The 25,348-nt window shown below is 51.4% G+C and overlaps 1 protein-coding gene across 11 annotated transcripts; it reads left to right on the forward strand.

Annotated features, from left to right (window-relative positions):
• Positions 1-1,906: 1,906 nt before the first annotated feature.
• Positions 1,907-23,767, forward strand: ADAMTSL2 (ADAMTS like 2). 11 transcript variants are annotated; one of them, XM_048965888.1, is made up of 19 exons: positions 1,907-2,936; positions 4,924-5,035; positions 5,627-5,769; positions 6,327-6,402; positions 6,777-6,879; positions 8,363-8,508; positions 8,608-8,731; positions 9,274-9,354; positions 10,234-10,409; positions 10,898-11,237; positions 11,911-12,292; positions 16,143-16,246; positions 17,480-17,606; positions 18,456-18,669; positions 19,609-19,764; positions 20,357-20,527; positions 20,597-20,773; positions 21,755-21,899; positions 23,064-23,767. In XM_048965888.1, exons 1-19 carry the CDS (start codon positions 2,884-2,886, stop codon positions 23,180-23,182), a joined length of 2,949 nt encoding a protein of 982 aa, XP_048821845.1. In that variant the 5' UTR covers positions 1,907-2,883; the 3' UTR covers positions 23,183-23,767. The 11 variants fall into 11 exon arrangements, 10 of the variants coding, with proteins under 10 accessions (XP_048821845.1, XP_048821847.1, XP_048821842.1 ...); XM_048965890.1 differs by lacking the exon at positions 1,907-2,936 and adding an exon at positions 3,418-4,825; XM_048965885.1 differs by lacking the exon at positions 1,907-2,936 and adding an exon at positions 3,418-3,800 and having other exon boundaries at positions 3,902-5,035.
• The last annotated feature ends 1,581 nt before the right edge of the window (positions 23,768-25,348 follow it).

Here is a 25,348-nt window from a genome sequence, read left to right on the forward strand (position 1 = left end):
TTGGGTTTTCCACCCTTCCCTGCCCCTCTACCTGGTCATTGCCTGTTACAACGTCACCATTAGTGATGAGGACGTATGTTTTGTCACCTGTTTGTTGTTGCTCTTACCCCTCTGGTTCTGCTTCAGGGTGGGCTGCTTGGATGCCAAAGGTGGAAATAGGTGGGGGTCTTGCAGTGGTGTTTATTGCTGGTTTCATGGGGCATAAAGGTTTTGTTGCACTCGCAGCTGCTGGAGCACAGTGGCAATGGGAAGATCTCAGCTCCAGACCCCCTTGGCCAAAAATCTCATTTTCTGAAGAGAAAAGTTTGAATCTGTGATGTTTAAAGGCTCAGAAGCCAGAAGGGAATGAAACCAATCTTAGGATTTGGGGGAGTCTGACTCATGACTTTTGAATGCCTGTGGTTGGCAGTGCTGCATAGCTTGTGTTCCTCAACACAATACCACACAACCTCCATGCAAGGCACATTCCACTAAAAGAAAAAGCTTTGTAATTTTGCCTTTTAATCTTTGCATAGCTTAAATTTCCAACCAAGTGCGATGGGTCTGAAGGCTCCTCCAGGTTCCTGCAGGAACATACGTCCTCTGGGGACAGATAGAATTAAAGCAAAAGAAAAAAAAAAAGTGGTTTTAAAGGCATTAAAACCCTATGGCTATGACCATACCTGGGAACACTGCGGTCACTTGTGGCTTTCAGACTTCCCAGAGGCATTTTTAATAGGAATCTGATGGCGAGAGCAGCTTGGTGGCTTGTTGGTTTGACTCAACATATTGCAAATATCCACGGATGAAACCCTCATGCTAACACGACATAAATCACTGTTGTCCACATTTCATGCAGGCATGCAGAGCTTAAAGTGCCTTGCCTAACACTGTGCCGTAGGGTCACTCTGCAAGGGACCGGGAGCGTCTCCAAAGGACAACTGTTGGTCTCCTTTTGGTTCAGTTGCACAGTGGTAGGCCATAGCCACAGCTCTGGAGAAGAAGCTAGGGCTGTCTGCCAGGGCATTTGTTGGGGCTTTGTCACATTTTGATCCCCCTGGCAAAGTCCTGGCCGTGCGGAGCTCTCACCCCACTCTGTGACTGCCTTAACAGCTGTATTTACTGCATGTAGCTGTGCAGAATTATTCAATGAGAGGGTCAGAAAAGAAGAAAGTCTGGGAGATGTCTCACCCTTGAGTGAATCCAAAGCTGCCGGGGCCCTGGACCAGCACACGCCATACCATGCTCTTCCAGCCTGGCTCTCCTGGATGTTTTAATGGGGCTGGGAACAGCAATGCTGCAGCACACCACGTGGCACTGGGGCCAGAAAAGGGACAATTTTGCCTGAAAAGTGGTGCAGGAGGCATCCTGTGGCCAAGATGTGACTCAGTCCAACAGAAGCAGGTCCTGCTCCATGCTCCCTGCTCCAGGGTCACCACTCCAGCAGGAGAACATTCTGGAGCTTCTGTTGCCCCATTTATTTGTAGTGTGAGTTGTGCGAGGCACAGATTTGGGATGGAAAAGCTGTCCTGAGGGAAAGTGAAGCACAGGGTTCGGGTTAGGGTTAGGTTTAAGGTTCGGGATAGGGTTAGCTGGAGCTTTTCCTGCACATTTGGCCATCTGCACCATTTGAGCCCCACCCCTGCTGAGATTTGCCCCTCATGCACTGTGCTGCACATGGGGCTGGTGCTCCATCTTCCCATGGCTCAGTCCTGGACTTTTCTGGGAACGTCCTTTGCAAGCACACTGCGCCCATCCCCAGGTTGAGAGTGCTTTTCACCCTCCACGCAGGTGCATCTTGTCTCAATTTACTCCAGCCCCAAAAAGCAGTCAATAACATCTGCAAATCATTTCTAACGCTCACGCCAAAAACCAGGAGATAAAAAACCCTGTCGTCTGAGCCCGGCCGTCGATGATTAATGCCGGACCTGCCGGCAGCCTCGGCAGCAGCACCGCGTCCCCCGGCTTTGGGGTGGTGCTTTGGATCTGTTCTGTGCCGCGTTTTGCTTTCAGGGCTGGTGTTGCTCCCGGTGACGCGATGGCATCGCTCCTGCTGATTTCACGCAGAGGGGCCGGGGCTGCGTAAGCCGCTCTGCTGCGGCCAGGGATAACACGGCGTGATTTATGGGAGCGATCAGTTGCCACTAGGAGCTGGTTAGGAATTTTCCGATGAAACGGGGATTGCGTCAGAAACCGCTGAGTCATCTCAACTGTTTCGTAAAGAAAGAAAAAAAAAAAGAAAAGAAAAAAAAAGTCCTTTGGCTTTGGTGGACTTTTGGTGAAGCACGGAGACCGAGTGCGTCTCGCCTGCTGCTGGCACCTCCAGTGCCTGCATGGGGACAGCTGTCCCTCACCCCAATGCTCCCCAGCTCTGCTTGTCACTGCAGTGGGATGGGGTCATGCAGGGTTGGGGTCCCACCGGGTTGGGGTCCCACCCACAGAGTGGCTCTGGACAAACCCTGGGCACACAGCAGCTCGCACAGAGCTGGGCTGAGCTGAGCTGGCGTTTTCAATGTGAAATATTTTGATGCTGTTAAAATCTCTCATGTTCAGACTTTTCCCTCCTGGTTGTTCCGAAACGGAAAGGGTTTCCTCCTGTGTGTCTCGAGCTGGGATATTTTGAAACGCAGAAGCTGGGTGAACTCAAGTGCTAAATTTTCCCAGTGTCCTGGTCACAGCCAACCGATGGAAAACTAAAAGTTGCAAATCAACCTGGCTGGATGAATTAAAGCAGGCTGGCAGACGTTTAGCCAAACAGAAAAAGGAGACTTCATTTCCCATGTAAATTTTTTTGGGACAGATTCCTCAGCTCCTCACTGCCATCCCCGGGTCCAAATTTACAAGGACAAGAGGTGTGGCTGCCCCTGGGGATTCTGCACCGCACAGCTGCTGGGTGACACGTGGATGGCACTTGGTGATGAAGCACCCCTTGGAGTTGGGAGCAGGAGATCCTTCAGGTGGGTTCCACAATGAGATGTCCCCACTGTGCCTGCTGGGAACGTGCACACAGCCACACGTCACTGTCAGCTGTGTCATCGGCTACACCGAGCCCAGGGAACCGTGTGTCGTGGTTCCATACATCAAGTACCCACGTGCTGCTGTGCTCCTCTGGCTTCTCTCTGCCACGTGCACGGCTGTCACCGAGCCGGGGATGGGGTGGGAGGTTGGGGGGAGCCGTGGTCCCCGCAGTGCATCGAGCCCACCTTATTCCCACCGCCTTTCTTTGGCGTGGCACAAGCAGAGCGAACGACGCTGATTTCCAACAAACCGCACGGAAAACGCAGCTTAGGGCAATTTTATTCTCTTTTTGCAAGAGAAAGCCCCGTTCCAGCCGAGAAGCCCATCCACAACCCTGCCTGTGGGGGGGGGGGTGAAAAAAAAAAACCGAGGTGGGGACGCATGCGTGCCGCTTCCCCCCCCCCCCCTCCCCGCCCGGCCTCCCCGCAGGAAACCAGGAAACCGGCTGGCGGCCGCGGGCCGGCGCCGGGGGAGGCGAGGGGTTAACCGGGGTGGGGGCATCCCGGGCCGAGAGGTGTGAATTCCGCCCGCTCCCCCCCGCCCCGCTTCCCCCCTCGCTATAAGAGCGGTCGGCTCGGGCTGGGGGGAGCCACTGCGGCTTCTCCTCGCTGCGAGCCCGGCGCCCGGCAGAGCTTTGAAGTCGGGAGGAGCGGCGGCTTCTGCTGCTCCGCTGCTCCGCGCCGCCCGGTACCGATATCGATACCGCCTCCGCTGCACCGCTCGGCCCGAGGGGTCCCCGCTGTCCCCGTGCGGACGGCGCTCCTCCGACCGTATCCCCCCGCGGCGGGCGGGTCTGTATGCAGGTCTGTATGTTTTCCTCTTCTCCCGGTTCCGAAGTGCTTGCTGGTGTCTTCCCTGCCCCCCCCCTTCCCCTTTCCTTTATTTTCCCCTTCTTTTATTTAAGCGTGAAGCTCTTTCGCTGGATCTAGGATAAACTCTGAGCAAGCTCTTTTATTGGCTTGGAATCAGAAGTGTCTGGAAGTCTTAATGAAAACCAAGTGTAAGGCAAGGCTCAGCCACCTGTCCCCGGCATCCCCGGCCAAGAGCTCTGCGCTTCGATTAATCAATGGATCCGCGATTTGGAACGCGTCTGTGCCCTGAAGCAATGCGTGGGGCGAGAGTGGAGCTGAGCTGGGAACCGGGAGCCCCGATGGGGATCTGGGCGAGGCAGATCCCACAGCTGTGCAGGCACTGCCAGCACGTCTGTGCTTCCACAGCTGCACGAGAGCCATTGCAGGAAGCTGAAGGAGCAGAGAAACCTCTGTGCTGCTGCTCTGCAGCCTCTCTCCCACCTCCCCGTTTCCCAGAGGCATTGCCTAGTTGCCCTTCAAGGGATGTTAGCATAAGTTCCTCTCTACACTGCTTTTTCTTGCAGATGTGAGCTGCTGTGATTGCTTGGAAGCATGACTTCCTGAAGCCTGCCTGTTTCTGGCTCTCACTGTGAAATATGTTGTGGCTTTAAGCTGGGTTTTAATTAAGAAAATGCCATTCTGGGTTATTCTCTTTCATGAGGCAAATGGAGAAAGGGGTGGAAGGCTGACAGTTGGGATGCTGTGTTCCTGCACTTCAGTTGCATGTGGTTTCTTCTCTATAAGAGCAGGCTTCAAGAAATTGCTGGGAATTAGAGTAGAATAAATGAAAAGGAAAAATAATCACTGTTAATTGTATCAAATGCTTGGTGAGATTGAAGTATACAAATCTTCTAAAAGCCAGGCCCACTGGTGACATCTGGTGCAGCCACTGGGAACCAGTGCAGATGTGTGGGTTGGCGGATAGCAGCAGAGACGGGGATGGGAACCTGTGCCATGTTGATGTTTCCTTTAATCAGGTACCACCCCTGGATCAAGCCCTTGCAGTCACTGGTGGTGGGGGTCCTCCCATAGGGCTGCATGGGGTCTTGCTCAGCACGGCGTGGTTGCTCCGTAGGATGAAGATGCTCAGGTGGAGGTGGAGCAGGGTCTCTGTCAGTGTATGGTCCTGGCTGAGGGCTGCCCTGGCCCTTCTCGTCGTTGGCAACATGGCCTTTGTGATAGCTCAGGTAAGTGTCACCTTATTGGGGGGGTCTCTGGTGAATGTCCTGGGGTTGGGGAAGGGATGGGAGCCTCTGTGGTACCTGTGGGTGATGGTGATGCTGCTACTGGAGCAGCTCGTTGTCCGCAAGGTGTGGGTTGCAACAGTGGAGGAGATGTGGGATCCTCCTGAAGTGACAAATCTGGTGGTCTTTGACCTGTCCAAACCTGGACTCATGCACCCTGCTGTGGGTGTGCTGGGCCTCTGTGGGGTGGCTCTGCAGGCCTTTGCTTCAGCTCTCAGCTGCCGCCGGCTCATCAACTCTCTGGGTTTGTGGTGGAGCAAGAGCCAGAACTTGTGGGTTGTATGGGAGCTTGGTTTTGCCAACTGGGCTAAACAATGAACGTTTCCTTTCCTGAGGAATCCCAAATATTGCAGTTTCATTCCAATTTGTAATGAAAACACAATTGAGAAAGCAGAATTTCTTGCAAGAATGGGAATCCCAGACTTGACCTCAGATGGGAAAAAAATGCCCTGGGATGTCACAGCAGGGGCTGGATGGGCTCTGCAATGAGTGTTGAATGCTGCTTCTCTCCCAACCCCCCCCCGGTGCTTGCAGGACCTGCCTCAGACCTCCAACAGCCTGGAGGAGGGTGCAGATGTCACTGCGTACTGGTGGGGTGAGTGGACCAAGTGGACGGCGTGCACGAGGAGCTGTGGTGGAGGTGTGAAGTCCCAGGAGAGGCACTGCCTGCGGCAGAGGTATGAGGGTGGGAAGACCCCAGTGTGCATACTGGGAGTGGGTCTGGTCCAGGTCACTGCTCAGTGGGTGAGTGCAAGTAGAGAGGGGTCAGCTGGCAAACCCTATGTGAGCAGAAGGTGAGTGTGGGTAGAGCGTGGTGTTGTGAGGGGCTGCATCCTCCCCATTAGGGAAAGAATTCCCATTAAGATTGGGAAGGACCACTAAGATTCCCCCATGCCCATTGGCTGTGTCCCTCAGTGCCTCATCTCCATGGTTCTGGAGCACCTTCAGGGATGGTGAGTCCACCCCTCCTTGGGCAGCTATACCATTGCATCACTGCTCTTTCTGAAAAGCAGTTTTTCCTGGTATCCATCCTGAACCTCCCCTGGCACTGTGGGGCCATCCCCTCTTGCCCTGTCACTGTTACCTGGGAGCTGAGATGCACTGTGCTGGCCCCAAGGTTTCTCCTTCAGGTGTGGCTTTGCTGCATTGACACAGGTCTTGAAGAAGCAGGGAACAACGGCTCCTTCAGAGAAAAGTATTTCTGATCCCTTTTAACCATTATTTCTTTATTCAGACGAAAGTCAGTGAGTGGGCTGGCTAATAAAACTTGCACTGGAACATCCAAAAGATATCAGCTCTGCAAAGTACAAGTAAGGATATCCTTTTTTCTTGCTAGTGACATTTGGTGGAAAAACTGGGAAGTCATGCTTGTTCCACGTGATGGCATTTCTGAGTCCCTTGGAGTGGAGGTGCTGCTCATCCTGTAGCAGTCCCCATATTGCCCCTCTAGCAGCTGGAGTTCCCTTTTCTGGCTGCTATCCCTGCTGTTGGGGGCCATAAAACCCAGTGGGGTCCTTGTGCCATCTGCCTTGGGGTTTCCCTGGCTGTCCCCACAGTGGGAGGAGGAGGATGTGGCTCTGGATGGGGCTGGTGATGGAAGAAGTGCTCCTTGCAGGGGGTGCTGTGTGCCAGGAGCCTCTCCCACATTTGATTTTCATCAGGATGTTAATGCATCCCATTCTAGGAGTGCCCTGCAAACGGAAGGAGCTTTCGAGAGGAGCAGTGTTCATCCTTTAACTCCCATGTGTATAATGGAAGAACGTATCAATGGAAACCTTTATACCCTGGTAACAAGACATTCTTTGTGTGTTTCATAATGCTTAGCCAAAATATTTTGATAGTTATGATGCTATGGAGTGCAGGAAGGCCCCTCCTCTGCTGTTTTAAAGTGATTTTTTTTCAGGGATGCAATCGGCTGCCTCCCAGGTTCAAAGGAGGGTTTTCCAGCTGCAGGGTTACCTAAAAAATAAAATAGCAAAACATATTTGTGACAGTATCCTCCAGCTTTGTTTTGGTCACAGCTCCCAAGGAAGGCAGGCTGGAGGATGAGGACATGGGGTGATGCTCTGTGCTGGCAGGGAGCATCCACCTTGTTCAGCATGTGGTGAGCTGGGGCTGCTGCTGGCTGCAGTGCATTCCTGTGACATTTGCTCACTCCCACACAATGTGTGGGCTCTGCCAAATGTCACTGAGATGGAATCAGTTCGGTCATGTAGGGTGAGTGACACAGAACGGCAGGGATAATTGAGGAATCAGGCTGGGATATGTATGTACTGTAAGCGTATTTTTAGGCACCTAACTCCCACTGAAACCAAGCTTTAAGAAAATCCCAGCCAATTCCAGGGGATACTGGGATTCCCCTTGGGAACTTAGGTGTCTGAAAATAGAGGATGTAGCAGAATTTTCTTGCTTGGGTGTCTCCAGTTACCAACCAACAGTTATGCTTCATGATGTTCCTTGTTGCCTCCTTCCGAGTGCCACCAGCCCCTGCCTGCATCCCCATGGCAGGGCTGTGTGCTGGGACGTGGTTAGCTCTGCTCAGCCTTGTCACCTTGCCATAGGAGGGGGGCAATTTCTGTGAACGTATTCACCCTTCAAGATGCTGATTCACCAGAATAGTGACAGTGAACTGTTTTGTTTTTTAGCAGGCGCTCACGTGTCTCCTGGGGGATTGGCAGGATAATGTTTTGCCATTGATGCTGCCTTGGGCCAGTGGGTATATCAATGCTCCCTCCTTGTGGAGTGCAACGCTTGGCACAGGGCTCTGCTGCACACGTGGATTTGTCTCTTGCTTCCTGTGGGTATTATAAAGCATCTGCAGAAAGCAAGGGGCAAACTGAGCCCAACTTGGGGGAATGTCAGTGGGAGAGATCTTGAGTTATAAGCTGATGTGTTTTTGAACAGTCTTGTATGTCAATTTATAACAACTAATGTATGTATTAAATACTGATATATGAATGTGCATATGTGTAATATATGTATAATGTGGCTGCATGCCTTTGCACAGCGCAGTGGCTGTGGTACCTTTGCCAGCACCAGGTGCATCTCTTTCCAGCACTGGAGCTGTGCAAAGGCTTGCAGCAGCAGGCTGCCAGGAGCACAATCTCCTGTCCAACCTGCAGGCACAAGAGGTTGTGGCTCCTGCAGCGCTGGCTGCTGTGCAATTTGTGTTGCTGTTGTTTAGCTTGGCAGAGATTCATTGACATTGGTAGGATGAAAGTTATTGTGTTTCTGCTGTTTTGAATGTGTCTCTATATCCTTTCCCCTTAGATGACTATGTTCACATTTCTAGCAAGCCCTGTGACCTCCATTGCACCACTGTGGATGGTCAGAGACAATTAATGGTTCAGGCTCGGGATGGAACATCCTGCAAATACACTGATTTCCGAGGGGTTTGCGTGTCTGGAAAATGTGAGGTTGTTAAACATTTATAGCAAAAATATTGTTAGTAGCATTCAGAGTGGTACAAGGGGTGCAATATTTGCCTGACCCGCAGTACTCTGTGCCTTTTCTAGCCAATTGGCTGCGATGGCATTCTCTTTTCCACCCACACCTTGGATAAATGTGGAGTTTGCCAAGGAGATGGGAGCAGCTGCACTCATGTGACAGGGAGTTACAGGAAAGGAAATGCTCATCTGGGTAAGGCTCCAAGGGTCCCTTTGCTTTATTTGTGTTTTTTAGCTGCGTTTATTTCTTCAGTAAACTGCTTCAAGCTCCCACTGAGTGTCCTCCATCACCTTTTCCCATGTGTCCTCTATGCTGATGCACTTGCAGATTTGGGCAGGGAAACCCTTCTGCAAAAACAGTCCCTTTCCATGACCCTTCTCAGGAATCTGAGCTCTCTGAATGGAGCAGCACAGTTATGCAAGAGGTTTGTTTGCTTACCCATGACCCGCTAAAGCTAGCAATAAATGCACTGTAATAACAGGAAGCGAGGATGTTTTGAAAGGCCAGGATTTCCAAAATTAGTGTAAAGCAACAGAACCTACTGGTCCCAAATACAGTGACCTAATTCAGGCATGAGTAGCGCTCTCTGGGGATCGGTTTGAGACAGAGTGAGCTGCAGTGCTGCTAGCAGGATTTGTCCCACTTGCTCACGAATCACAGCGTTGTCTGCTGAGCACTGTGTTCAGATGACTCGTTACAAAGTTCTCCTTCCATTAATCTGTAGTTTCCCATAGGCTATTCCCTGGTAACGCACATTCCTGCTGGAGCAAGGGATATCCAGATAGTGGAACGGAAAAAGTCTGCAGATGTTCTGGGTGTGTATAACCTCTTGGTACTTCCCTAGAATGCATGTGTGCTGGCTAATATTTTTTTTTCAGTGTCTGTATGAATGTAGCTTTACTGCAGACTCGAGCCAGATCCATTGGTGTAAATCACAGCCGTGCATTTCTCCTCACTTGAGCCTGAGCACCTGGGCTGTGTATTTCTGCATTCTGGTTGCTTTAATGCAGAATTGTTGGTCGCTATCGTTGCTGCTGCAGCGCAGTTTGAATAGGCTGGTGCTAGATGATAATCAAGTGATCTCACCTCTCCTGTGATGCCCTCCTAGCTTGGCCACCTGACAGCAGTACCATGGGGATGGCTCATAGGCTGATCTCCGAGTTGGAGAAGGCAGAGCTGTTCTGTAGGGTTGTTTGAGAACCTGGGCTTGCCCAATGGAGGCACATGTTTGCTGTCGTGCTCTGGTGTTGCCTCAGAGGCTCGTGGCCATGCACAGGAAGGTTTGAGCAAAAAAGCTTTATGAAGGACAGGTTCTGGATAGCTCTGGATGAGTCTTGGGACAGTTGGGTGAGATGTGGTCAGCTCAGGGCTCCTGGAGAGGCATCTTCACCTGTAGCCTCTGGCAGTCTGCTTGTTGTCTGCAGAGCTGTTCTTGTTTTGTGTTTGTGCTGTGCTGGTGCTGTTAGCTGACGTGCCTGGGAGCTTGCAGTGTAGAGGAAAACATAGCCCAGGGTTCTGGGTGTTTACCTGCAGGATCCATGTTGGGAAGACAACATCTGACAAATGCATTAAAGTGTAGGAGAAAACACGTCTCATTATTGTGACACTCCGATAACCTTACAGTCTGAGCAGACAAATGGCAACGTTACATCTCGCCTTTGGAACTGATCTTGTTTTGTTTTTCTTGTCTTAAGCTGTGGCTGATGAAGCTGGGTACTATTTCTTCAATGGGAATTACAAAGTTGACAGCCCAAAGAACTTCAACATTGCAGGCACGGTGTTCAAGTACCGCCGGCCCATGGACGTCTATGAGACTGGCATAGAGTATATTGTTGCACAAGGACCAACAAACCAAGGATTGAACATCATGGTGAGCTTTGTCTTTTCAAGTATGTGAGACTGGGGAGGTGGGGGAGAAGCTGTGTTGGGTGGAAGAAGGGGCAAACCATCTAAAACCAGACATTTGCTTCTGGGCAACCAACTAGAACCCCCCCCCCGTGCTCTGCTGCCATCTTCCTTGTGTCGCTGGGCTTGCCTGTAAGGGAAGGGGTGGTTACCTAATCACCTGCTCCTCACTTCCCTGTAATGCCTCAAAAAGGAGGTTTGTGCACATGAAGACAGCCCTCCCAAGCCTCAGCAGTTGCTCAGCTGCTGGGTGGGAGCTGCTTGTGAATTTGCATGTTTCATACTAACCCTTGGAAAACTCCGTTGGGCTCCAATTGTGTGAAGCTGGCAATGTGATGGAAAGCAGATTGGAAACAGTGAGGTAGATACTCACCAACTGTCAAGTCCAAGATGAATCACAAACTTTGCGTGCCATATATTCATTGCATCCGTTAATAATGTCATGTTTGCTAGGTCTGGAATCAAAATGGCAAAAATCCATCCATCACGTTTGAATACACTCTCTTGAGGAAACCACACTCAAATCTCCAGCCCATCTACTACACCTTTTCTGAGTCAGATAGCGAAGAAAGCAGGGAGTTTGATGGAGATGTGCCATTGGGTTTTATCCAACACAACGCAACCTATTTTGGGAAAATCTCCAGGGAAAGGATAGACTTGGAGAACCAGGTGTTTGGAAGACAGGACACGGAGGAAGATTTAAACTTGAGCAAAGGTCAGGAAACCAATGAGGTCTATGAAAGAGCAGAAACAATTGACTGTGAGCCAAAACTGAAGGGCAAACAACCCAAAGGTAAGGAGGAGACTTGGGCCTCACTGTTCTGCTTTCAGAGCTCTTGTGGAGAAACGCTGTGTTTCTAACTCTAGTGATCCTACTGGTTTGTTTGGAAACTTTGGAAAGTTCTTTAAAACATCTCTGCTCATAAATCCTCTTTGCCCTTCAGGTTCTGGTTTCTGGTGGGTGGGGGATGCCGTGGGTAAGCTCTCCCACTGATGCCCCATGATGCTTTGCCTAATGCTGAAGGGAGGGAGCTGTAGGTGTGCCAATCTCCCCATCACAGCCTCCTTTCTCACTTTTCCACAGTGCCAACAAGCTCCTCTCCTCCCAAGTCCCTTGGGCATCCCATTATCAAGCTGCCTTGGGGGCCTCCCCTGCATGGCTTGTGGGCTTGGGACTATTGGGCACCATTCTTACTTCTGCTATTGCTTGGGACCCTACTGCTGTGTGCCGGGCTCTCCTCCTTGGGCCACACAACTGCAAGATGAGGCCCACAGGGAGCTGTGGACTCTTTCCAAGTGGGTGCAACTCCAAGGGTTCCTACCCCAAGGCCCCTACTTCTTCCACTTGCCTCTGACATGGCTGCTCAGGCTCTGGTGTATCTCTGCTGCTCGGGGCTGCTTTCACCTCCCAGCCCAAATGCATTTTGTGGTTGTCACTGTTGTTTCCCCTGTTGGCTCCAATCTAGATTCAAACGTAACCAGGTCTACTTACCAGACAGACCATGACGACAGAGACTTTGACCCCAGGTTCACCTCCAGGGAATTCCTTTCGGAGAATGCCATCACAGACAAACTGCTGGACAAGGCCTCTGACTCAAAGGAGTTGGTACTCAACATGACCATGAACAGCATCTTTGCCCAGGGAGACCCAATCAACTCTGTGGGGTCCCACATCGACAGCCTCTACGTTGACTACGAGGACACTGATGGCATTGTGACCTATACCATCAATGGCACGTACATGGAGCTCAGCAATGGCAAAGCCATCAATTCATCTGCAGAGACACCGTTTTCAAATGCCACTGTCACCATGACCAGCTCTCAAGGGAACAGAACCCACAAAGCAAGGTAGGAGACGTATCTTTGTAGTCAATCCTATTTATTGTTGTTCTCGACTCGTAATAGCACTGTACGCAATGCAGACCCATTGCATAATTTGTATCTTCTTTGGAAGCCAGAAGGTAAGTGGGAGTAGGATGTCACAAAAGCTTCCCATTAGGGACTGACTTGAAAGGAAGGGCCAAGGGCTTGAATAGAAAGCTGAGAGAACCTCTGAGCAAGAGGAAAATTTGCTCTCCTCAGTGGGGCTGTTGGTGAGGCCACAGTGATGGCTGTCAGCTTGCCCACTGCTCTGTTGTAGCACATCATCAGAGTATATAAAAGCAAACAAAACTTTTCTCTTGATGTCCCACTCTTGATTTCCCTGGGCACCTTCCTCCTAATTCTGATGCAGCAGAAGTTGATCCTGGGCCCTTTCTATGCGCCCCATTGACTGCCACCCATGGTCCTCCTCCCCTGGGCTGATCCTGCTGCTTCTCTGCTGCTGGAGAGGCACAGCAGAACAAGAGCTTTTGTGCAGGGCCTACAGAAATAGCCTGGGTTTGTTGCCTTAATGGAGGAAGAAACAGTGCAATTAATCACTGCTCTGATAAGAACATCAAAAGCACTCAGTTGGCAGCTTAAAGTGGTTGATAATAGAACTGGCACTTCAGGATTCCTTTGTCTGACTTTGAGTGGTAGCATTACAGAAGTGCAATGGGGAAGCTTAAAGAAGTGTAATCTGTCTCTAGCAGCATAATTCACTTGGACAAGGCTGTGTGAAAGTCTAAGGACAGTATTTCCTCAGCATGGACATGAGGACACCTTGAGGTGCCCCAGGGCTCTCAGCAGCATGTTCCCAGCACAAGGCAGAGCAGCAATTAGGACTCCTTGCATGAAGCCACAGATGAGAGCATTCCCTAGAGAGCTTGGGCTGAAACAAGGCCCTGGGGGCTATCCAGGTCTCACAGGCACAGCCATGGATTTGGGTCCCTCCTGTCTTGGTTGAGTGCACAGCTCCTTTCTGTGCTACTTCAGCTCTGTTGCCCAATTCCCACTGCTAAAACATGGGTTGGGATGCTGAACTTCAGGAGATGAAAAGCACTGCACAAATGCTCTCTGGTTATAGTTAGCTGTATTTATCTAGAACTTATGTTAGCTTATGCTAAAGAAAATGTCCATGCAGCCAAACATATCAACAGACTTCTTAATGATAAGAACACTTACACATTGCCACGGGCTTGTCTATCATCTCTTCTTGTGGCTTGGCTTGGAAACCCTGCCTCTGCTGCCAAAGCAAGCACTTTGTTAGCACTCTGACAAGCAAGGGCAGCGCCTCAGCTCCCTGCAGTGCTGCTCTCCGGGGCCAGCAGGAGCCTGCCCTGCTCCCTGCACCCTCCCTGGGTGGCTTTGGGCAGCACCCTGTAACCTACGCCTCTGTTCCAGGAGCTGTTAAATGTGGCTGATGCTTTCCAGCCTCCCCAGGAGGAACTGCGAGTGCTTTGAGACTCAGAGCAACGTGACTGTTGTAGGATGGCCCCCAATAGACTGTCAGTGCCTTGAGTGCCCTTACCTGTGCTAAACAAAGCAAACCAACAGCTTTCTCCCCATTATCCTCAACCATCTCTATCAAAGGTGCAGAGGCACAGCTCAGGGATTTAATGCCATTCAGTGGAAGTACCAAGCATTGTGCTTTTTCTTCCCATTCCTCCCTTGGCTCTGCTCTGCAGTGTTACCTCTTCCCACTGCTCTCTGGAATGAAATGAATTTTTCAGATCTAAATGATAACAGCTGAGAAAAAGCTGTTAGATTTCTGAATTCGGGAGCATCATCCAAAAAAAAAAAAAAAGTGCTTTATTTCACAGGGCCTCACCCTCCAGCCATCCAGAAAGTCCCTTAGCAACCTGTGCTGCCCTGTGGAGCGTGTGTATGGAAACAAAATGTGGAAGTAGAGTGGGGGGTCTTGCTCTCCATCCCACCAGCCATGGGCAGGGTGCTGGAGCAAGGTGTGCAAGGAGTAGCACAGGGGCCAGACCTGTTCCTCCAGCAGGGGCTTGTTGTGCTCCAGGAGCCATCCTCCAGGAGTTATCTCCTCTTCAGCTGCACTTATTAGGATTTCTCCTCCTGCTACCAGCTGGCTATGGGAGGACAGGCAGCCAGAGCCCCAGCTGCTGCCAAAAGGGGTGTTTGTTTCTGCTGCCCCGTAAAAGAGTTTCACTAGAAAGCAGCAGCAAGGGCTGACCTGCACCTGGCACTAATGGCCTGGTGCTGGTCCTGCATGAAAAGCAGAAGTAAAGTCACAATGCTTTTAATAAATAGGAAAAACCCAGCCATGTTGTTTATAGGATGATGTGCTGCTGTTGGCATTTAGAGAGCAAAAACATGTTTTGTCTTTCTGGAAATGATGAAAGCTGAGCGCTGACCTGTGACCAAATGTCTGGCTTATCCAGAAAGAACTTATCCCTGTGACCTCATTACATGTAGAAGCCCTTTAGGATCACACGAAAGGGGCAGTACTGATGGACTTTCTGCCCTGAGATGCTTATTTTATTTTTCCCCTTGTGAAGCTGGGCTAGGATGCTTTAATCCTAGGGCAACATGATGCTGGCATTGGTGCCTTAGAGCAGTGGTGTGAAGTCCCAGCCCCTTTTCCAGGCAAACTGCAACATAAAATCCAGATGTCTGTTCCCATGGCTCTTCTGAACGCTGTCCTGGTGTCTGTGTCAGGGCTGGCGGTGGCAGAGCTGCTTGATAAGATGAAGCACTATGCATAGCAAGTCAAGCTGGTTATTTTGTGGGGAGGAGGGGGGGGGGCAAAAATAGCCACGTTTGTTTCAGTTCCCTTTTGTATGCAGGGAAATGACTGTTGTGCCAAAATGAGAGGCAAAATGACCAGGGGGAAGGAGAACTGTGCGCAATCCTCCTGGAGGATGGCTGAAAGGAGGGTGGGTCTGGAAGGGAACGTTTGGATTCTCAGTGTCAGAGTGGATTGGATAGGCTGGACATGAACTTACGAACAACTAAATAAGGCAATCCCAGAGCTTCTGCTGCCTAGAAATCATAAAGCTGCCTATCTTGCCAGGCCAGAGACAGCTGGATGTCAGGATACAGCCTTGTCCCCTGTTCCAATCAGCGTAGGCACCTCCAGGGTCTGGACAAAGGTCTGAGGACCGAAGCCTTCTGTTGGGAAGGTGCCGTATCCCTGACGTGTTACAACATTCCGGGATGTACGACGCACTGAGAAGCCGTTGTTCTTGGTTTGACGCTGCTTTTTCACACACCAGGCTGAATCTGTTCTCCCTTCCCCCGCAATGGCGTTACGCGTTTGACCGTAGCGTGAACGTGAGCGATGCCAATCGCGCATCCAAACCAAAACAACCCAGCGAGAGTGGCCGAGGCAGCAGGTAGGCGAGCGGCATGCCTTCGTGTCCCAAAGCAAAGCGTCAGGCTGCTGAGACCCCGAGGCAGGAGCTGGGAGCAGCCCGAGCCCAGCAGCGCCGGGAGGAGATGCTGCGCCTTTAGCCGCTGTACGCCGAGGGCCAGGTGTATTTGAGCAGAAAATGCAAACTTTTGTGAAATTCTGAACTGTTTCTACTTGTGGGTATTTTTATCCCATTCTCTCTATTTCTAGACAGTGGAAGCTCTGCCTCTAACCGGGCTGGGGATTCTACTTGGGGCTCAGGACAGGTATGTTGTGAAACGAAATGAAACAATTCAAACCAACAAACCCCAAAAATCAGAGCAACCAAACCCAACCGACAAACAAAGCCAATCCCCTCCCAAACCCAACCTGCTCGCAGATGTGTCTCTCTGACGTGGCATATCACGGCTCTCCTTGTAAACACTATTTTATTTTATTCTTTTTTGTGCTTGTTGCTAGAAACAGATTGAAGTTGTTAAGAAAGGGCCAAGGTGTGAGTGCTGCTGACATGTACAGGTGGAAGCTTTCCTCCCATGAACCCTGCAGCTCTACATGCACCACAGGTAGTTACGAGAACAGCCCCAGCCGTGTGAGTCGCGCTGTGTCTGGTAGGGATGGGAAGGACCTGGTGATGCACAGGGGATTTCTCCATCTTTCAGTCCCACATAGCATTTACCAGCCTTGCAGGGTCCTGGTGCTCGTGCTGAGTTTCGGCTCCTTCAACCTGAGCAGCTGCAACAGATTGAAATCCATGCTGCCAGGCTCCTGCTTTCCCTTCCCCTCTTGAGTGCTCAGAAGGTTTTGAAAAGCTTAGCTTCTTTCTGACAGAGCAGAATTAGAAAGATTCTGCTCTGGCAGGAAACAAAGCGGCATTTGGCTTTTTTCATTTGGTTTCCCACTCCTGCTGCTGCCGTGCCTGATGTCAGCTGTGACACTGAGCCTGGAACAGTGACATGCCTGCCCCAACCTGGCCCTGCTCCTTAAATTTCCCCTTTTTGTCTCCAGAGCACTGCTTTCCCTCCTCTTTGACCCCCCAGGTGAAGGGAAGGACCCTGCTCTGTCCCACAGTGCTACACTGCTCACCAGTGTCGTCTCAGGAATAATCCTGACATTACGGGGCTTCTGGCATTAGAAGGAAGGGGAGAAGAGGAGACTGCAATCCCAGGGATGCCCAGTTTTCAGCTAGCAGGGGAAGGTTTCACTTAAAATTTGCTTTTCTTGACTTAAAATTTGCTTTTCTTGTTACCTTTTCCTAATTACATATTGCAGAGGAGCCATGCAGCGTCAGGAGCTGTAGATGTCTTTTTTCAGTTTCGTGCAAATCATGTTTCTTGGAGCTGCATCTGCAGTTACCTGCAGCCAGAGCAGCCTGTTGGTTCCTGAAAGCTACAGAAAGACAAGGATAGCATTCTGTCCCCCAGCCTAGGCTACAGTCAGTCTCTCTTTGTGCCAGCACTGGAGGTGACATGGAAGTGGTTGGGATGGCTTGGGGGCTGTTTCCATCTCACCTACATCCACCAGCCTGGAAGTGGGAAGCACCCCAGCAGACCCTGAGCATTTTCTATGTGAACACAATGGTTGTTTGTTGTTACTGGTGCTGAGCATGATGGCTGGACCTACTTCTAGCCTCGGTCCTTGCTTAGGTTGGCTCTGGTGGCCACCGTGGTCCTCTTGCTGGTCAGCATCCTCCACGTGGGCAGAAGGGCTGGCTTGCTGCTTTCCTTCAGGAGGAAGCTTTGGAAAATGTAGCTGAAAACATAGAAGTTTTTTTGTATGTGTATTCTCTTTGAAACTAGGAGTGATGTCCACATATGCTATGTGCGTTCGCTATGATGGGATCGAAGTGGACGATACGTACTGTGATGCCATGACCCGCCCTGAGCCTGTCCATGAGTTCTGTGCTGGGAGAGAGTGCCAGCCAAGGTATGGGACCCATCCCTGTGCCCTCTTCAGCATCCTAAACATGACTGAGGTTTGCTTGTGCTCAGGGTGAAGTGTGAGATGTTGGCAGGGATGGAACGTATGCTGGAATCCTTTCTGATGCAGCATTTTGTCCAAAAAAAGGATGATTTGGATTGCAGTCTTGGGTGGAAATGTGTGACTTGTGCACACCCCAGTACAGCAGAGGTGTGCTTGTTGTAGAGAGCAGCAGTGGTTGGTGTCTGTTGAAGGGGAGGGCTGTGATAGTGTCAGACCATGAGCAGTGCAAAGAGAGAAGTAGAACAGCCTGGTGCATGCTCTGCGATGACTTCATCCACAGTGCAAAGCAAGACTGGGGTGATACCAGGGGCTGGGTATAGCTCTGTGAAAATGCAGAGTGCGTGTTTTCCAGCTTGGTTGATGGCAGAGTGTGGCTAGCTGGTGCTGGGGAGGGAAGAGGGGATGTGTGTACCTTTTGGGGTGTAAGATCTCACTGTGCTCTGCACATTAAGGCTGAAAACCAGATCAGGTGGCAGTGCAGGCAAGAAGAGCACAGGGAAGGGGGATGGTGCTGCTCCCTTATCCTGGACACGCTATGGGGATTTCGCTCTCCATTTGCAGTAACCCAATTATTTCCTAGCATGGAGATGAGCAGTAGGGCCGGTCCCATTCCATGAAGCCTGAGCACTGAGAGGAGCTGCCCTGCGCCTGCAGCAGGATGGGGGGAACGAAGGAGGGCCTTCCAAGTGTGCTGCACTGAGCCCCTCCTGGAGGCTGATAGTAGCACCCTGAGGGCTGCGTGCACCCCTCCAGCTTCCTGCTGACTGCATCCTTTCTCTGGCTCTCCCACAGGTGGGAGACAAGCAGCTGGAGTGAGTGCTCCCGTACCTGCGGTGAGGGCTACCAGTTCCGCATCGTGCGCTGCTGGAAGATGATCTCTCCAGGCTTTGACAGCTCTGTCTACAGCGACCTCTGTGAGTCAGCTGACATCACCCGGCCCGACGAGCGCAAAGTCTGCAAGAACCCGGCCTGTGGGCCACAATGGGAGATGTCTGAGTGGTCAGAGGTAAGCTCTGGGGCTTTGGAATGACCCCCGGCCATTGGAGGGGAACCTCCTAGGACCTTGGTAGTGATGGTTGTCTTTGGACCAATGCACACCGGTTAATAACATATGCCCCTGAGACTGGTGTGCATTGCCCCTTTGGTGCACAGGGAAGTAGGAATGGGGTTGGCATGGAAACAGGGTTGCCATCAGCACCTTTTGCTCACCTCCCATTGCACCACACTACAAGAAGAATGAAACTCGTGCAGAATGAATGAAACCCTTTCCTCCCAGAGCCTTCCAAAGTCATTTTTGGTCATCACTCCCCATCTCCTTCCCTCTTCAGGCTGGGTGAGCCGTTTCCATCATGCGTGGAGGGTTGCTCCTTTCTGCTGTTGCAGGATGTTTTGACTTTCTCAATCCAGTAGAGCAAGGCTCCCTGCACGCGTGCTCTTGCAATATTTTGACTGGCAGAGAGAACCAGAGCTGCTTATTTTACCAGAACCCCTCTACACCTCCAGCATGTGTCAGGGACAGATTGCTTGAGACAGCTCTGGAGCCGCTCACTCTGAGCCAGCAGCAGAACTAATCTAATTTGGATCGCATCTGAAGCTGGGTGCCAAGTTGGCTTGGGAAGTAAGCCCCCAAAAAAGCACGTTTTGGAGATCTGAGGATTAACATATCAGCACAGTGCGTCTGAGTGCTGTTGACACTCTTCCCTGCTTTACAGCATGCACAGAGCAAACGTATGCATGGGGGACTGCAGTAACTCAACCCCGGTTCTAAATAATGTCACTGGGCTGCACGGTGCCAAATTTATCCGCAGGATAAAAAAAATCTCAGCTCTGTGGTTTCATCATGCATTTGTAGAGAGTTCCAGGCTAAAAATGCAAAACCCTCAGAAGCATCTCCCAGTTCCATTCACCCCGTACCCATCCTGTGTGTCCCCTCTGTCCCCAACAGTGCTCTGCGCGGTGCGGTGAGCGCAGCGTGGTGACGCGGGACATCCGCTGCTCGGAGGAGGAGAAGCTGTGTGATGCCAGCGCCCGACCCCTGGCTGAGAAGAACTGCACAGGGCCGCCCTGCGACCGCCAGTGGACCGTGTCTGATTGGGGACCGGTGAGCCTGGGAAGGGATGGCTGACACACCTGGGTTGTGTTGTGGCTTTAGGCGTGTGGCAGCGCTGCGGTTTGGTGGGCCTGGGGTCTTGAGCTTGGCAGTGCTGATGCTCAGAACCTAGAGGATGACCCTTTTTTCCTTTTCACCCCATTTTCCCTTCCTGCATACTTCTGCTACAGAGACCCTTTCTGTCCCAAGCTATTTTTACCCAGCTTTTATCCTATGGCTAAAAATAAGCAGTTTCCATGGCAGCAGCGGTGCTGTGAAGCTCCGCACATCTTGGCTGGAGTGGCTGCTGCTCCCCCCAAGTTGTAGGGCGGCAAAGGGGGGACATCCAGAGCCCCTCACTCAGACTCTTTGAAACTGCCCCATGTTTCCCTGTTTGTGTCACTTTCCTTTCTGCCTGTGCTAAGTTTTGCTGCGATGGGGATGCTTTGGCTCCCAATGAGAGGAAACAAAGCAGGCATTGCTTTCTTACTGCAACCCCGAGCATCCCTGGATGAGGTGGGTGGGGAGAATGCAGGCATGTTGCTCCCTATCTGTGCAGCTGGGACTGCACTGTGACCGCCTGCTGTGCCCACTGTGGTTTCAGTGCAGTGGTGGCTGCGGACAGGGCAGGATGATCCGACACGTGTACTGCAAAACCAGCGATGGGCGCGTGGTGCCAGAGTCGCAGTGCAACCTGGAGACAAAACCTCTGGCCATTCACCCCTGCGGGGACAAGAACTGCCCGTCACACTGGTTGGCACAGGACTGGGAGCGGGTAAGGACTGGGGACGGGGCGATGCGTGGCGGTGGCAATGGAGGATGCTTATGGTGGGGAACCCTGCAGTGCAACACCACGTGCGGCCGGGGTGTGAAGAAGAGGATTGTGCTCTGCCTGGAGATTGTCAATGGCAAGATCAAGACTCACAGCCCCACTGACTGCGACGTGGCCAAGAAGCCTGTGGAGGAGACGACGTGCTTTGAGCGGCCGTGCTTCAAGTGGTACACCACCCCATGGTCAGAGGTAGGTGGGGGTGCAGGGGGTTGCTCTGGGAAGATGCTTTCTTTGAGCACGTGGCCTTGTACCAAAGGCTGCACACCTGCAAAATACCCCATGGATCTGGCTGAAGCTTTGCAAAGGAGCACAGAGAGGGGCCCCTTTGTTTTGCTATAGCAGCTCTGACAAAATGCAGACAGGACTTGCTTCATTGTACAGATCAGGAATAAGAGCTGTTTGGGGTTAGCTTTGGCTTTTTCTTTCCCTCTTTTTCTTTTTTTTTCCTCCTTTTTCACCACCTTTTTCCAGCAGCACATGGATGTTGCCCTGCAGGTAGGTGGGGAGCAGAGCTGGGGCTCTGGAAGCTGGAGAGTGATGCTGGGGGCAGGCTGGACTGACATGGGATGCCCCTGTTCTGCAAGGAGCTGCAGAGCTGATCCCAGCTCCCCACAAGAGCTCCCCAATGCAGCCCCTTTTGTCCGCCTGGAGCTCATTTTGTTTAGTCTTGAAAACTGTCGTGGCAGCCTATAATTAGCCCAAGAAACCCTGCAGTAATCCCCACATGAAGAGGCGGCCAAAGGGCAGCAGGCAGCGAGCACAGCCCGGGAGCTGCTCTGCAAAGCCCCCTAGACACATTGCACAGACACCAAACCCAGTGCCCGCACCCTATAAGCTATAGGGTCACAGCCCCCCGGTGGCAATAAGCAGTATCTGAGCCACGCAGCACAGCCGTGGCTCTTTGCAGAGAGCAGCAGGAAGAGGGAGGAGTGCAGCCCCAGGGATGGGAGCACATCCATGGATAGCAGTCAGGCTGCTGCAGGCGTCTGCTGCTGCTGGCAGCAGTGAGGCAGAGAGAGGCCAGCAGTGCGGTGTGTGGACACAGTGCTCAGCGAGGGGCAGTGCTCACCCATGCCCCCAGCTGCTCCAGTGTGTTTTTTGTTGTTGTTTTTTCTTGCACAGCCCCCTGTGCTGGGGGGTTCTCACCTCACCCCACTCTCTGTTCCCTAGTGCACTAAAACCTGCGGCATCGGTGTGAGGATGCGGGATGTCAAGTGCTACCAGGGGAAGGACATCGTCCGTGGCTGCGACCCCCTGGTGAAGCCAGTGGGCAAGCAGACCTGTGACCTGCAGCCCTGCCCCACCGAGCCCCCAGGTGAGCCCCCTCCTCAGCAGCACACCTTTAGCTTTCATTTTCCACTGCTATCTTGATGGTCATCTCAGGATCTGCCCTCTCTATGCCCCAGTAATGGCACTGTGTGCTGTACCACTGTGTGTCTCTATACATGACCATTAAATAAAGGGGAGAGCTCACAAGCCATGTGCTCTGACCTTAAGAAAAAAGGGAGCTGCAGGGAGCTCGGATGGTGCTTCTGTGTGATTCCAGCTCATGTCTAAGAAGTTTTTCGTCTGTGCCATTATTTTAATGATTTTTGGTCTCTGAATGTCCTGCGGGATTTGTAACTATCTCATTATCTGACTCGTCTGCTGGCTCAAAGCCCCTGTGATCTTTAGCAAACACACGGTTCTAATTCTTTAATAGGATTTGAGAATAAGGCTGAGGTGGGAGAAGAGCAGGAAGACAGCAGGCAGGCCTGGGGCAGCTCCTGGCTCAGCGGGTGCCTTTACTGACAGCTCTGCCTCGCCTGTGGGTCAGGGATGTGGTGTGGGAATTTGGGGTCCTCTGATGGTTTCCCCCCCCCCCCCCCCCAGAGCAAGCTGTGCTTCCTATGGATACGATGCAAAAATTGTAACTTGTATACAGACTTAAAGCAAAATACTGCTCTGGAGGGGGCTGGATGTGTGTTATGGTGGTTTTTGCTCTCTTCCTTCCCTCCAGCAGCTCATCTGCCCCAAATACCTCAAGTAGGATTTTTGGGCAGGAGCTGTGTGCTTAGGACATCCTCTGTGCTCCCGTGGCAGCCCCTCTGCTTAGGGACAGCTCAGTCCAGTATCCCTCTGTGGCTCTGGTGATCTCTGGGCAAACCTGTTCCATAGGGAAGAACCTGAGCTGCAGAGTGGGACCGAGCGAGGATCCCTGGGTCAGGCCATGTGTGATGGAATGTGAACCTTGGCTTGGCTGGATGATGATATTCATGGAGAAAGCACATGGCTTTTCCAGGGGATGCTCTGCCTGGTAATAGGGTTTTCCAGGGGATGCTCTGCCTGGTAATAGGGATGTGGTGGTGGCAGATGGGGTGATGTTTTGCACAGCCACACATCGGGCCGCGTGTGGTGCCAAAGGGAATCAGTATGAACTTGCATTGTTGGTGTTGTGTTTTATTCTTTCCACACCCATTTCTTCTTCTCTCCCTTACAGATGACAGCTGCCAGGACCAGGCAGGAACCAACTGCGCTTTGGCCATCAAAGTGAACCTGTGCAGCCACTGGTACTACAGCAAAGCCTGCTGCCGCTCCTGCCGCACCCCCCACTCGTAGTGCAGGGCTGGGGCCGCAGCCCTGCTGGTGAGCATTGGGGATGGATGTTCCTTTCCTCGCTCTGCTGGCACGGCTTGCTTTCAGAGCTGCTGTACATTGGTTATCAGAGCTGTACATACAATCGTGTATATTTGATTTCCCCCAACAGCAGACATTCACGTGGTTTCACAAGGTCTCGTCCTTTGGTTTCTTTCTGCCTATGCAAGTAGGGGGTGGGCATGGACCCATGGGAGTGAAAGTACTGGTGTGTTCCCTAGCAGAGGGGGTGAGTGCCTCCTCCCTGCTTTCTCCTCAATGCTCTCTCACGTTTAACACAGTGGGAAGCAGATTTTCATTTGCTAAATGAACTCAAGCCCAAGCCCTCTTTTGTAATATGGAGGTGTATACTTTTTCAGAGGATTTTATCTTGTAACCAAATGTTAGTGCCATAGTCCTTACAACCTCCCCCCCCCCAAATGCTGACATATTGTATATAATATGGAAACATTACTGCACTTTATATCACAAAAAAGACGTGCTCTTTTTTAATATATTTGTTTACAGACAGTGAACTTTATCCATGTAATCATTAATTTGTACCCATGTATATTTTAATAAAGTTGTCATATTTATGGTGGTATCTTGCTTTATCCTCTAGTGTGTAGTGGAGGGTTGTTGCTGTGCTGTGTGCTGGGCCTATTCCTCAGGGAGTGCAGCAGCTCCTAGCTCTGGATGTAAGAAAAAGTCCCTGAGTTGGGTCCTTCCAGGCCTATTGCTGTGGGATTTGGGGTGATGTACATAGATTTAGGGACTGCGAGCTTCTCAAGGAGCCTGAATGCAAAGAGGTTTGAGGGGGAATGAGTGAAAAAAGGAGATGTGAAGGTGGTTATGGTTCTGTATCCTTATGGGTAGGGCTTACTGAGCATCCCCCCCAGCCTCGTACCTCTCATACACTGAGCATCTCACAATGAGGAAAGCCTGCACCCCTGTGGCACTTTTGCAACCACTGCCCTCTGTATTTCACAAGGTGGGTACACAAAGGTCAGCAGCAAAGCCTGTGTCAAAGTAGTTTTATTTTTTTGCTTTCTTCTTCTTCAATGATTCCCCAAGTCCTGTACAACAGTTTGCCAGGTGAAGGTTAGAGAATGTCAATCACTTGCTTAGTTTCCAAGCTACAACGGAAGGAAAAACCCCCCAAAAAATAGAACAGGAAATGGGGGAAAGCTGGAACAAGAAAATGTTCACAAGAAAGGCAAAGAACTCAAAGGCTGAATGCATTCAAACAAACTGATGTGAGCACTGTACAGCCGTGGTTGTGCTGCCATTCAACGGGGCCAAACCCAAGCCCCAATTCCCCAACAGAAACCCCAAACTATCAAAGGTACTGGATTGCAGAGGCTGACTTTGTGCTTTGCAAGGTTTCCTGGGGGAATTAAAAGCCCTCACAGCTGAAAGCAACATCTCCAGATGGGCTGCACACAGCGTGTGTATGCTGAGGGCTATGGAACAGCAGCGCTTCCTTCTCATTGCATCTCTAAAAACAAAGCCTGGCCCCAAGCACAGCACTGAGGCTGTTAGGGTCGATTTGTAGCCACCTCTCCTCTGCAGCAGCAAGCCCTGCTCCAGCGCAGGGTGATGCTTTTAACCTGAATAAAGCCCAACCTGGGGCATAGAGGGTTTTGTGCAAGAGAAATTGTACACAGGGGACAGCAAGGAGGGCATGAAGTGTTCTGCCACGTCCCTGGCTGGGTAGGATCTGCTGTGACTGCTTCTATTTGAAAAAAAAAAATAAGAATAATGGGAAGTAAATCTTATGGTAATCTTTAAAAATTAAAGTAGAAATGTGCATGCAGGGGCGTGTGTGCACATACATGGGTGCACTCTCGCTCTGCCAGCACTCAGCTCCTTAGATTAGAAGTAGCATATGGCATCATTTGGAGAGGGGAGGCTCATTATTTGGAGAGGGCAGCTGCGGGTGCGTTCCTCCATCTGGAATCATTCCTCCCTCCTCGCTCTAAGTAACTTGATTGATAACCCATCTCTATCTGCACCCACTGCTCCTGCCCCTTTAGGACAGCACTGGGAGGAACAAGAGGGTGCAGGACAGGGATGGGATGTGCACGGCTGCAGCACAAAGCAGTGGCAGAAGGATGGGCAGCAGCAGCCCAGCTTTGCCAGGGGATGGTG

Source organism: Lagopus muta, chromosome 19 (genome assembly GCF_023343835.1).
Source record: "Lagopus muta isolate bLagMut1 chromosome 19, bLagMut1 primary, whole genome shotgun sequence".
NCBI lineage: Eukaryota > Metazoa > Chordata > Aves > Galliformes > Phasianidae > Lagopus > Lagopus muta.